Here is a 12,842-nt window from a genome sequence, read left to right on the forward strand (position 1 = left end):
GTTGGCCTTACAGTCTATAGTCTCTCAAGAAATGCAAGCGGTGGGGAATAATACGGAGGTCATTTTCACACTCGTAAGACTTCTTGGGAAGGATCGACTGATACGTGCCGACTGCAAATATATACTATGATATGATCTCTCGATGAAATTGTGTGCTCGACTTTGTGATCTCTTCTCAGGTCTCATTCTCTCTTTTTTTTAAGCTGCAGCATATGCTTCTTGTCTTGCACTTGCACTAATTAGATGTTGTTTAGTGGTTACCATACTGCAAGACAAATTTAGTTAAGAGTCAGAGAAAGAATCTACTCGTACTGTACTCATGCCTGTACTAATCAGATGTGGTTTAGTAATTCAGAGTCAGTTGATTTGAGCAACACCATCGTGACACCAACACAAGTTTGAGTACCACAAAATTTCCAGAATGCATCATTTCATACACCATTGTACACATTCGACGTTCATGACAGCACCGACGGATCGGTCGATCACACCCTGCAGATCTCGATGAGCTCGTCGAGGCCCTCGGACTCCGCGGCGACCTTGGACGCCGCCGACGACGACAGGAACCGGAACCCGGCGTCGCTGGCGCTCTTCCGCACCGAGGCCAGCTGCTGGGACTTCTTGCAGTAGGCGATGAGCCCCTGGATGGGGTTCTCCGCCTCCGAGCTCGCGCTGCTGCTCCTCCTCAGCGTCGGCGCCCCCGCCCCCGCGCCACCGTCGGAGTCGCTCGAGCACCGGACCGACGACGAGGTGGAGGACTTGGACGAGGAGGACGTCGAGGAGCACGACGAGGATGACGGGGGCGCCGGCGTGGGGGACGTCTTGTTGGACGCCGAGTACCGGACGACGACGCTGGAGAAGGACCTCCGGTGCCCGGCGCGGCGGCCGCCGCCGCCGCTCTGCTCGGTGATGCACCTGTTGCTTCTGATGTGTCCGAACGGGTTCTTCCTCCACGCCCGGGGGTGGTGGCCATGTCCGTAGCCATGGCCGGAGAGATCCTTTCCACCCAAACCGTGCTTGTCGTCGCCGCCGGTTCCGGCTTGCTTCCCGGCGAACATGGTCTTGAGGTAAGCCTTGGAGGCCTTGAGCTGGCGGCCGAGGTTGAGCTGCCTGACGAACCGGAGCCTCCTGGACCAGGGCTTCTTCTCGCCGCCGGCCGCCGACGCGGCGTCGTCGTCGTCGGCGAGAGCCATGCCGGCCGCGTACTCCCGGAAGAACTCCTCCACGTTGAGCTCCCCGCTGACAAAGCACGAGTTGGCCGGCGAGACGCCGCGGGAGCGCTCGCACGGCGTGGCGGGGGCGGTGCTGACGGCGAGGCCGCCGAGACGCGGCCCGGCCCTGGCCCGGACGCCGTCGAGGAGGAGCTCCTCGACCATCTGGACGCGCGGCGGCATGTGCAGCGGCAGCAGCTTGCCCTTGTAGAAGAGCTCGTCGGCCGGGGACGCGAGCGGCGGCTGGCCCGACCTGTCCAGCGGCGCGGACATGTGGAAGTGGAACTCGAACTCCCTCCCCGCCGCGGGGCTCAGGTCCATGTTGATGTACTCCTCCTCCAGCCCGTCCCCATAGACCTCCTCCCCTCGCCTGCTCGCCATCGTCAGCCCTCGCCTGGTAAGCTCTGTGGTCGCTGTGCCTCACTCGCTCCGCTGCTCTCGACACTGGCTGGGACGGGCAGAAATGGCAGTGGCATCCATGGGTGGGGGCGCTCTTATACCGAAGACGGACCCGAGCTTTGCCCGCCCTGGTTGTGGGGGCTACCTACCCAGCAAACTAAACTAGCATTGCTGGTCCGTCCGCATGATCCGAGTCTTGTTTGCATCCTGCACGTACGTCCCCTGGTGCTTTGTTTGCTCACTGTCTGCGTGCTCGGTCTCTGGCTTTATCCGTGTCGTGCTGCCCCCCTCCACGCATTGCATTGCTCTTTTCCCTTGCTCTTTTCCCTCGAGGGAAAATCGGCTTTGGCGGTCGGACAAGTACCGCCACTAGTGACTGATTACTCGATTAGGACCGCTCTTTTCTTTTGCTTTCGCCCCCTCTCTCCGCTCCTCCACGCTTCTCTTCTTTACATGCATGGCTATCGGGCTATCTAGCCGTCTCGTGCCATTCGATTTGACGGTAAAAATACTGCCCCTACATACTGTTGTATTCTGAGTGTTGATGATGATGATTACGGCATGGGTACTGGTGCAAATCACAATGCGAGGTCAGTCATTGCGAGGCAATTAGGAGCGCATGCATACATCTCTAGTTCCAACCAGACCAGTGGAGTGCGGCTGATTTAGCAGTATCTGCACTGGCCCGGAGACCGACCGGGCTGCTCTGTTCTGCTCGCTCCTCTCCTCGGGCGGCTGAATCAAGCTTATAAATCCGCTCAAAATCCTTGGCCGCTCCGGCCAAAACTTTCGAATTCGAATTCGAGGAGAGAAGCTCGGCTAGCTCACGCCCCCAGATCAATACAAAAACAATGCATGGATCGACTACGACACACGATGTAGTAGTAGTAGTAGTAGTACACTACAGTGATCAATTTTCTAGCTGCCGTGTGTGCTTGCGGGTAGTGGTACGTACGTGCGTGCATTTGTTTATTTATGCCGTCTCGATCCCATCCCGATGTCAACCAGCCTGCCACTCACCCATCCATCGGTGGCGTGGCGTGTGCAGTGGCTGAGGGAGGGGCGTCGTGGCCGTCTGAATCAGAGGCGCAGTCAAAAGAAGGATCGTCTCAGACAGACAGAGGAGGCCCCGGCGGGCATGGGCCGGCTGCGTCGCTGCTGCTGTGCTTTTGCATGCCTGCGTCGCTGCGTCTGATCAGTGGCCTGCATGGAACTACGGATGGATGCTTCGGGGATCGTGCTCCTTGAAGAAGCGTGCGCGCGTGCGTGCGCGGGGGTGGCGGACCTGCCATCGCTGCCAAGCCAAGCAGCAGCTCCTTCTTTTCCTTCCTTGCTCAGCTTACGCGAAGGTGACATCCTGCAGAGCAACCTGACAAGCCGTGAATTTTGGCAAAGCACCGCTCTCCTACGCCTACTCCTGCTGCTCCACTGCTCCTACTAACCATGATAACAGTTAACAGCAAAAGTACAGTATAGATGCACATAATTTTTTCTCAAATTCTTTCATGAAACAAGGGGTTCTGTTAGCTTGTCTTTGCAAGGAAAAGGAAAGGCATTCACATTGTGGGCCGCCAACCAACCTCTTTATTCTCCGCTACCACACTCCATTTCCATCTATACGAGCTAGTAGAGTATTCTACGAGCTAGTAGCGCACTAAGCAAAAGTCCATTGAATCGCTTAAAAAATCGCAACGTTAACATCGTCTGCCCAGCCCCAAAGTCTTAACTCAAGACTTTTGCACGCGTGCGAGAATGAGCATATGTGGTAGTAGCAGTAGTTGTTGGTTCGGTTTTGGTCACAGCCGCACGTTTCGTGTTGCGATCCCTGCACGGTACATTTTGTCGCGTGGAGTAGTCGCGTTTTTCTTGACCGTCTGCGTGGTGGTTTCCCGTCCGTGCGACCCGACCGGACAGTGCGGTTGCTTGGAGTTGGACAAGTAAACAGATGGGACTCGCCTGCTCTTGCGTGTTGCCAAAACGTTTACATCCTCCCCCCGTAAAAGGAGTGCAAAGGAAGGCGATCGCAGAGCTCGAGGTTAAAAAGCTTCTCTTTTCTGTTCCTCTCCGTCTCCGGCTACGGCAACTCGACTCTGGGGCCCTTCCATCACCAAATGCAAGGAAAGAAAGAATCCCAGATTGTTCGGCTTTGGCTGTTGATGTCCTCGTGAAAACATTCGGAAGAAGTATGTGATGAGCTCTGGAGGTCAGCTGCTCTGCTCGGGCACGTCCACACCCCATCAGAGTTTCCAAAGAACCGCCCCGATGGTGCTAAAAGTTTTCTTCGCCGTTTGGCAATCGTCAGCAGGGTTACCACCACGAGACGAAAAAAAAGTTCCATACCATAATCTGAGTTGGTATCATCTCCATCCACAGGCCCAGCAGTCATGCACATGCGACGTTTACAGAAAAATGCAGTCGTATTTATATCCCATATACAACAACATACAGCGTGATTGACAGTTTTCTGTTCCCGGTTGCTTTCCAGTGTACCACAAGTAATCTAACTCACAGATAAGCTACAGCCTACAGCTACGGGAACAAGGAAAGCAACGCAGGCTAGCAGCTGCTGACAACAGATTACTAACAGGCTCGGCGGGCTACCTCGTTGCGAATTGAGATGCCGGCACAGCAGCGTTAAGTTTCAACGACGGCTATGACGATCAGATCACTACCTAAAAGATGAATGATCGTGATAGAGCTGCGTCGGGGCAAGGAAAATCGAGCTTCTGCAACAACGGCGATCAAAACAGTCCATCTGGAAAACTCACCAGATGCTTTACAGGTTGGACAGAATTCTGCTGTGGCGATTGAGAACTAGCGTGCACAAACTTGCCTATCATGCTGCCCGCAGACTCTACTTGCGTCTAACTGCTGTACTTGTCAAGACTACTCTACAAATCAATGTCTGGCAGCGGCACCTTCCAATAATTCCAGGAGTTGTAGTCTTCCTGCACAGCATTATAATTGATGGTCAGAAACCAAAATAAATAGTACTCCGTATCACTGGAACTATCAGTCTGGTTGCTCTTGAAAAGAGTAATCAATAGGCATGTCTACATCTTACAGCAGAAGAACGTTCGAGTTCTTGATAATATAGAAGAAAGAAAAGATAAACATGCCCCTGCGTCAGTGTAGCTAATCTTCTGAGTGTAGTTTGCATATACACAAGTCCAGTGCATTTCATCTCTATGTGACCTTATCGCTGTTTGGAAAAATTATTGTAACTGACTGTACTACTGTGTAAGCATCGGTGGCAAGTTTAAATATCTAGTTAGAAAACTGTTCCCTGACAATTTATGATAAAGAAATATCCTTACGGTTCCCTTTCGTGAGGAATATCCGTATGATTTGTTGGCTATTCAAAATTAATACACAAGGCAAAACAACATTATCCAAACTCTCAACTGGCAAAATGTACTAGGTAAAAGACGAGTCTATAAGTACCAAAATGAAATGGATAGAAACTATTAAGGTCTGGATAATACCCAACATACGTGAATTTGTTGTTGCATATTTGATAATTGTTACATGTCCCTAACAACTCCCTCTGTCCCAAAATAAGTGTCTCAATCTTAGTATAGTAACTTTAGTACAAAGTTGGGACACTTATTTTGGGACGGAGGGACTATAACACTGTTCCACTATGTCTGGAACCACTGCAAAATACTACTCCCTCCGTTCCTAAATATAAGTCTTTGTAGAGATTTCACAATGAACTACATACGAAGCAAAATGAGTGAATCTACATACATCCGTATGTGGTCCATAGTGAAATCTCCACAAAGACTTATATTTAGGAACGGAGGGAGTACTACACTATGTCTGGAGTAATTAGCAGAGTTCAGATGAGTGCAAAAAAATAAATCCTAGCAGAGTTCAGAATGGCCACTGACCTGCTCAACCAAAGTTGTTGGAGGGAACATGTCATTGACAAGGGTATGCAAGGAGGTATAGGACTTCACATCAACTGAACTATTGATGGCCACTTCACCCTGCATGCCAAAAAGATGTGACTTAGGAGGCAATCACACATTGAGCACAACATTAATGACTTCGACTTAGTGTAACTGAGATACCTTGGGGTTGATGATAAAAATCTTGCCTTTCGAAATTCCCATCTTTTTGTATGTAAGCTCGTCAGTGTCTCTGTTGCCAAATCCAGCATAAAATGGATTGTAGTCGGAAGGAAAAAGTGCTTTAATGTCCTGTCAAAAAATAAAAATATTAGATGTCAAAAGCCTGTCGCCTTATGTGCCTAAAATTATGCCCCAGCCTTCACAAGAAAATTTAGGAGCCAATCCCATGAAAAACCTTAGTTAATCTACCAAGCTTATTATTTGTTTGTGTACTCCCTCCGTTCCTAAATATAAGTCTTTTTATTAGAGATTTCAATAAGAACTACATACGGATGAATATAGACATATTTTAGAGTGTAGATTCACTCATTTTGCTCCATATGTAGCCCGCATTGGAATCTCTAAAAAGACTTATATTTAGGAACAGAGGGAGTAGAAGGGTAAGATCCCATGGGAGAATTAAACATGCATGGGCCAATATATGACCTTTTTAATTACAGAGAAATTGCAAATCCAGAAAAATCATAAAGTCGTCATTTTTTATACTTTCATTATTACTCCCTCCGTAAACTAATATAAGAGCGTTCAAATCACTACTTTAGTGATCTAAACACTCTTATATTTCTTTACAGAGATGCCAAGCAAGCAAACATAGGAAGCTGATTCTGACAGTTACCTCCAGACAGGCAATCTTGAACTCATGTGGTGCTCTTCGTATGACTGAGAAAAACAGAGGAACCGTTAGAAGATGCTAAAAATTAATTTTATATTGCAGTCAAAGAAGAAAATATTTTATCATTAATACAAATTTTCGGTGGTTAATCAGAGGGTCTACAGATCATCCAGTACAGTTAAGCGAATCCAAATGGCAAATTAATTTGCTAAAATCTAATCATGTTACCTTCTCGGTAGAGCGAAGGGAACAATCCATCAGGCGAAATTACAACAGGTCCATTAGGCAGTACTTTCCCATCCTGCAAAATTGTAAAAGGATGGTTGAGTACATAACAAACTCAATAGAAAATACTAGCGATATGAAATAGACATCTATTAGATAATCGATGCAGTTATACCGCATATATGATCAAATTAGGCAGCAGCTAATTTACCTGTTTTAGATTGAAGAGGAAGTTTTTTGTCAGATATGCCTGGACAATGGCTCTAGCGCTAAGGAATATTAGTTGATAACCATTTTCCTGGACAGAAAACAGAATACTCATCAGAAACGTACGTGGCGTATGTGCTCAAAACTGGGTACAATCTCATCCAAAAATAAAATCCTGAAACAAAATCTCAAAATTGTGTATCACACCTTTATTGCAGAAAAGAGTCGAGCAACACCAGACTGACTCCAATCACGTCCGACTAAAGGCATGACCTGGCCCAAGACATCAGACCTGAAATGTAACATTGCCCACTCACATTCAGCTGCTGTGATAATTTACAGCAAAAGTTCATGTACAGGGCTCTAGAATGCAAAGGGAAATGGTGCAGTAAGCCAGAAATTCATTGGATGGAGCTGAGCTTTAATTCAGTCAGTGCATGGCAGCATTGTCCACTGAAATTTTCGGTTGAGCTGAGAAGGAAAATTGCTGGACATGTGTTGACCAAGAAAGTACATGCAATTTATTTCCTGATAATCCAACTTAAGAGAGAAATAATTGATTACAATCACTAGTTTCCAAACAAGATGAGCATGGTGCCTTGAACTCAAAATGAAAGAGATAACTTTGCCATTTAAATCTATGCCTGAGTAATTTTGCAAAGCACTATTGCAGTGATTGAGAGACCGATGTTGGCTAATTTTACCAATTGCCGACCTAATATTCACATAGACCAGACCATATATGATGATACAAATCGTTCCAACTAAGATGCAAAGAGTGTCATCCAAGACCTAATGGCGCCAATGGGAAGTTTTGCCACCATTTTAACATATCACAAAGTGAGCATAGTGCCTAAAGGTTACAAGAAATGAATAATAACCTCAGCATTAATAGAAAAGGTTCAGCTTAGACAAGCACATAGTTTGTACCTAGAATTACATGTAATAAATCTAGAAGCAAAACAACTCATTGACTCATTCAATTTAACAATCCAAAGATGTAGATGCTTAAACTAGCAGCTTCCTTGTTCTCCAAATACTCTGCTTAGATTCTATGAGACCACAATTCAAAATAAAGTACTACAAACGTCATTTGTGAACAAGCAAATTGTTTGAATCTAGTACAAGGCCGATCCATCTTTCAATCAATATTGCCTTGAACATGAAGTGGGATGAAATAAGAATACCTCACCGCAACATCTAATATCATGAAATTATTGTATATACATAGCAGTCCATTGTTTGGCTGGAAAGTTGTGCTAGTTTGATATAACAATTACAGTTTGATGAGACACTATGAGTCTATGACAGATGAGTGGCTGAAATATTTAGTTCAATAATAGTAAGCTGACAAGTGACAACTAATAACTATATGAAAGTGAACTACAAACTTTACCTTGTGATGGTTCCATCCACGTCGGATATAACAATTTTTGCATTCCATTTCCACACATAGATATGTGCATCAACCTAGCAAAAATAATAAATATAAATATAAATATCCCCGAAATAACAATAGGAAATGATTAATTAAGCAAAAAGAGGCATGAACCTGCTGCTTCCCAAAAACTCTGGTGCAGAAGCTAAATGTGACAATATTTTGTCCCTCCTTAAGATCTAGAGATGCCACCTGTTCGCTAGTGGGAATTAAAGTCCGCACAAATTGCTTTCTTGGTGACTGATCTTTATTGTTGGCTGGGGCTTGCTCATCCATAGGACTTAAGACTGTCTCTGTGTCAAGAAAAATATCCTCAGAAGAATCACTATTACTGCGTTGAAGAGATCTTGATATCCTAAATGGAATAGGCCACAGCCTCCATCTCCGGCTTGGGGACATCCCAAGAGAATCATCTCTCGAATTGGGTGTTTCTTGGCGTTCAACTGGAATAGCATCGATAGGTTCTACACAGAAGTTTGGACCAAATACAGCCTTCCCAAGAACAACATGAGAAACTTTACTCCATGTGAAATAGTTACGGTCAATTCTGACAATAAGGTTTGCATTTTTTATTATTGATGGTCCAGACAATTTGAAATCCTCCTCAGGGACAAGATGTTGTTGGAACACTTCATCAGCAGATGTTTGGCCCATTCCTGGCCGTAGCAAGTGCCCACACAGAGAAATCTCAAAGCCTGCCAGTACAAATCAAAGAAAAACTATGAGACCTTATTTTATAAAAAAGAGAAACATTGCTGACTGACATGTGCTTACCCAAACCCTTCTGTAATTGGGGGTGCTCTTCTTTATTTACTTCCTCTTCAGCAGTTGGGTTCTCCGGAATGCTTCCTAATTTGTCTCTGTCACTGCTTGGGGACATCCGCAAGCGATCAGATTTACAAGCTCCACTATTAGAAGGGGTGGTATCTTTGCTCCTGTCATCAGAACCCCCTCCACAGGACAAGTCAGCTGCCTTGCCATAGACAGGAGAGCAGTCTTCGCTGCGTGTTATATTATCGTCTGAAGTAACTGATGAAACATCCACTTCCTCTATATGCTTTAATTGATTGGATTGATCACAGTGTGCAGTTTCACTTCCATCTTCTCCCAGATCTATGTCAATATCGGAACGGATACTCAGACTAAGCTCAGAATCCCTCTGGTGATCAAATTCAGGTGAAAAGAGTTCAGTTCCTGAATCTCCATCATCTTGTGATGTCAAATCCAAGCAACTTCTGAAAGTATCAAATCTGCTAAAACTAGCCTGAATATTCTCATTGCTTTCATCACAAATTTCGCCGGACATAGATGGGGATTCGCATGCCTCATCATTCTGAACCTCATCTTCATTGGTCAATGGTTGAGAACCCTCGTCATTGTTCTCCAAGATATCAAGGGACTCTTCTTTATTGGGCAAGAGTGGATCAACCTCAGCGTTGCTCCCTGAAATATCATTAGCCTCATCTTCCACATTTAGCGTTTGATTATTCGGACCATTGTTACCTGACTGTGATAAACCCTGAACCTCATCCTCAATAATCTCATTGCTGGCATCACAAACCTTGCCTGCCTTGGATGGGGACTTGCAGGCCTCGTTGTTCTGAACCAGTGGAATATCAGAAATATCATTAGCCTCATCTCCCACATTCAGCGGTTGATAATTCGGGCCATTGTTACCTGACTGTGATAAACCCTGAACCTCATCCTCAATAATCTCATTGCTGGCATCACAAACCTTACCTGCCTTGGATGGGGACTTGCAGGCCTCGTTGTTCTGAATCAGTGGAATATCAGAAGTCTCATCTTCATTGGTCAATGGTTGAGAACCCTCATCATTGTTCTCCAAGATATCAAGGGACTCTTCTTTATTGGGCAAGAGTGGATCAACCTCAGCGTTGCTCCCTGAAGCCCCATCTGCCACATTCAGCATTTGATAGTCAGGACCATTGTTCCCTGACTGTGATAAACCCTGAACCTCACCCTCAATAATCTCATTGCTGGCATCACAAACCTTGCCTGCCTCAGACGGGGACTTGCTGGCCTCGTTGTTCTGAACCAGTGGAATATCACAAGTCTCATCTTCATTGGTCAATGGTTGACAAGCATCATCATTGTTCTCCGCCACATCAAGAGCTTCGCCTTTATTGGGAAAGGGTTGATAGCCCTCACCATTGCTCCCTGAAACTTCATGACCTTCATCTTCCACGGCCAAGGGTTGATAATTCGGACCATTGTTCTCTGACTGTGACACACTCTGAACCTTGTCTTCATTGGTCAATGCAACACAGGTCTGGTCTTCATTAACAGAGACATGGAGGCTTTCATGTTTATTAACAGGGATGTCATGCGATTCATCCTTCGAAACTGATACCTCCCGAAGGTCCTCCAAAGCCGCTGATGGATGTTCAGAATCAAACTTAGCCTTTTCCTGTGATATGTATAAACCATCCAAAATGCCAGATTCCCACACCTCGCCACCGCGGCTGAGGTCGCCACTCGAGCTCTCCCCAGGCCCCAAATGGAACTGTGGGTCACTTAGTTGCACATCCTCCATATTCTCCTCAGTTGAAGAAATGGGAGCAGTTAGAACACACCCGTTCACACTAACCAAAAGCATCTCTGAATTGCCCCCACCCCCACCAGCTTGATTTGCCAAATCTTCTGCCTCCTCCAACTTGGAATAGCCATATGAATCAAACTCCTCTCCATTTTGTTCCTCCTGATCCTCATTCAACTCTGGGCCGACCAACTGGCTGTAAAGCTCCCCGTCACTCTTACTGCGCAGAGGAGTTTCAGGCTCGCTCGTAGCTTCTTCTGCAGCGGTTTCAGAGTCCTCACCGCCAGGCACGAGCTCCCGCATGAAGTAGGCCTGGCCAGAGTTGTCGAGCAGCATGTGGAAGCTGGCGTCCACGCCATTGACGGCGATGGTGACGACCTTCTCGTTACGCTTGAGAACTCCCTGGAACTTGCCAAACCGGACATACCAGGGGGTGCTGCGGTAGGAGCCGTCGGGCTGCTCAACCACGATGATGTCGACGGCGCCGCCGAAAGGGTGGAAGGGCGTGGCGACGGAGTACATGCCCCGCGAGAGGACACGCCCCACCCCGCGCCCCACCATCCCCACCACGTCCATCTCTGCACGAGCCCCCGATCGCACGCATCAAACAGTCAGCGATCTGCTCGATTCGTTCAATTGCTTCATCAATTTCTGCAATCAGATGAACATAAGCATAAGATTTCTAACCGTACTCCCCCGCGAAGCAAACAAATCCGAAAGAGAGTGGATGGATTGGTGGGGAAATTCGACCAGAACAAGACTCGAGTAACAATCCAAGCAAGTTAGGGTTCGCCACCAACCGAGGGAAAATCAATCCGAGCCCGGGTACGGACAGATCTCGACTCCACGCCAGGCCAGGTCAGTGGAGCGGGCGAGGACGTGGGCGATACCTCCGAGGTGGCGCGCGTGCTTGGGTGCAACAAAGGCGGCGGCGAAGGCAAATTGAGGCTGTGGGGGGCCGGAAGGGGGGAGGGGAGAAGAAGAGGCCGGGCCGGAGTGGGGGTGTTTTTCAGAGAAGTTTCCCGAGCTGTTCTCGCAGGATATTATGGAAAAATATAAACGTGTCGGGCCTTTTTTTTTGCAGTTTCTCTTCAGTCTTTTGGTATTTCCTTCGTGATATAATTGCTAGTAATATTAGCATTTGAATTCGAACTTCCAAGTGTCCCGAGATCTATCTATAGCTCGAACATTACCGCGACAAAATGAAAAAACTCGTGCTGCTCGTGAGCTAGCTCATGAAGACATTCAAACAGAAACCTGCTTTAAAAAACAAGCAGAAAATGCTACTCCTATACAAGAGTCCAAAAACCTGCGGGCATTTTCCAGACCTCGGTTACCCAAATTAGTACTTTAGCGCGCATGCCCATAATCGATTCCCAGACGAGGCAAAACCCACAGACCTCCCGATTCCAAGCCCAGAAGAACAGCCGCCTCCTTCCTTGGGCAGTGAAAGCTCCGCGAAACTTACGCCGCGAGCAGTAAAAGCGGGACGCGAAGTTTCCTTCCCGGAGGAAGAAGGGGACAGTAAACAAATGCCAAATCGAACTGGATCCAAATCATCATCTAGTAATCGGGGAGGGAGCGCGCGGGGCGGGGAGGGACTCACCGCCACTGGGCTCGGCCGCTCGCCGCTCCTCTCCCGCGGGTCCGTTCGTTCGTCGGAGGGGCTTCGCGTCGCCTCCCGTGGGGTGGGGTCGCTCGCGCCGGCGTCGCGGGTCGCTGCGGGGGGTGGGAATTGGGGGGAGACCGACGGGGAAGGGGATAGGCGGGCGGGCGTTGAGAGCCGCATTTATAAGTGAGCCCCGTCCTCCGCACGCGGAGCGCACGTGGGTCGTCGCGGTCCGCCTCGCCAACTGAGCGCAGCTCGGTGTGGGGCTGACATGTGGGGGCACGTGGGTGTCCGGGACCACGTGTCATGGAGAGAGGTAGGCTGACGGGTGGCCGCGGAGGAATGAACGAACATGCCGCCACGTCGCGCAGAGATCGTTGCAGGCAGAGAGTGATCGCCCGAGCTGCGGTTGTCGTCCGCGTCCTCATTTTAAAATCCGAATCATGA

At 47.9% G+C, this 12,842-nt stretch overlaps 2 protein-coding genes across 3 annotated transcripts; both read right to left on the bottom strand.

The window, feature by feature from the left end:
* Window positions 1-417: 417 nt before the first annotated feature.
* Window positions 418-1,820, bottom strand: LOC123093728 (probable membrane-associated kinase regulator 4). Its single transcript, XM_044515761.1, has one exon. It carries the CDS (start codon window positions 1,590-1,592, stop codon window positions 486-488), a length of 1,107 nt encoding a protein of 368 aa, XP_044371696.1. The 5' UTR covers window positions 1,593-1,820; the 3' UTR covers window positions 418-485.
* Window positions 1,821-4,008: 2,188 nt separating this feature from the next.
* LOC123136184 (phosphatidate phosphatase PAH1) lies at window positions 4,009-12,533 on the bottom strand. 2 transcript variants are annotated; one of them, XM_044555506.1, is made up of 11 exons: window positions 12,393-12,533; window positions 9,004-11,437; window positions 8,344-8,924; window positions 8,188-8,261; window positions 6,999-7,083; window positions 6,796-6,882; window positions 6,588-6,660; window positions 6,363-6,406; window positions 5,687-5,815; window positions 5,504-5,602; window positions 4,009-4,558 (listed from the first exon to the last, which is right to left on the bottom strand). In XM_044555506.1, exons 2-11 carry the CDS (start codon window positions 11,360-11,362, stop codon window positions 4,502-4,504), a joined length of 3,588 nt encoding a protein of 1,195 aa, XP_044411441.1. In that variant the 5' UTR covers window positions 11,363-11,437; window positions 12,393-12,533; the 3' UTR covers window positions 4,009-4,501. The 2 variants fall into 2 exon arrangements, with proteins under 2 accessions (XP_044411441.1, XP_044411448.1); XM_044555513.1 differs by lacking the exon at window positions 12,393-12,533 and adding an exon at window positions 11,587-11,822.
* Between the last annotated feature and the right edge of the window lie 309 nt (window positions 12,534-12,842).

The sequence above is a fragment of the Triticum aestivum genome, chromosome 1B (genome assembly GCF_018294505.1).
Source record: "Triticum aestivum cultivar Chinese Spring chromosome 1B, IWGSC CS RefSeq v2.1, whole genome shotgun sequence".
NCBI classification, from domain to species: domain Eukaryota; kingdom Viridiplantae; phylum Streptophyta; class Magnoliopsida; order Poales; family Poaceae; genus Triticum; species Triticum aestivum.

Bases quoted from the DNA above. Each gene is read 5' to 3' on its own strand.
- LOC123093728 (XM_044515761.1), bottom strand. From the start codon at position 1,592: ATGGCGAGCAGGCGAGGGGAGGAGGTCTATGGGGACGGGCTGGAGGAG.
- LOC123136184 (XM_044555506.1), bottom strand. From the start codon at position 11,362: ATGGACGTGGTGGGGATGGTGGGGCGCGGGGTGGGGCGTGTCCTCTCG. The intron at 8,262-8,343 runs GTTCATGCCTCT...TATTTTTGCTAG, and splicing joins GAGTTTTTGGGAAGCAGCAG to GTTGATGCACATATCTATGT. The intron at 6,407-6,587 runs GTAACATGATTA...TGTTTTTCTCAG, and splicing joins CCCTTCGCTCTACCGAGAAG to TCATACGAAGAGCACCACAT.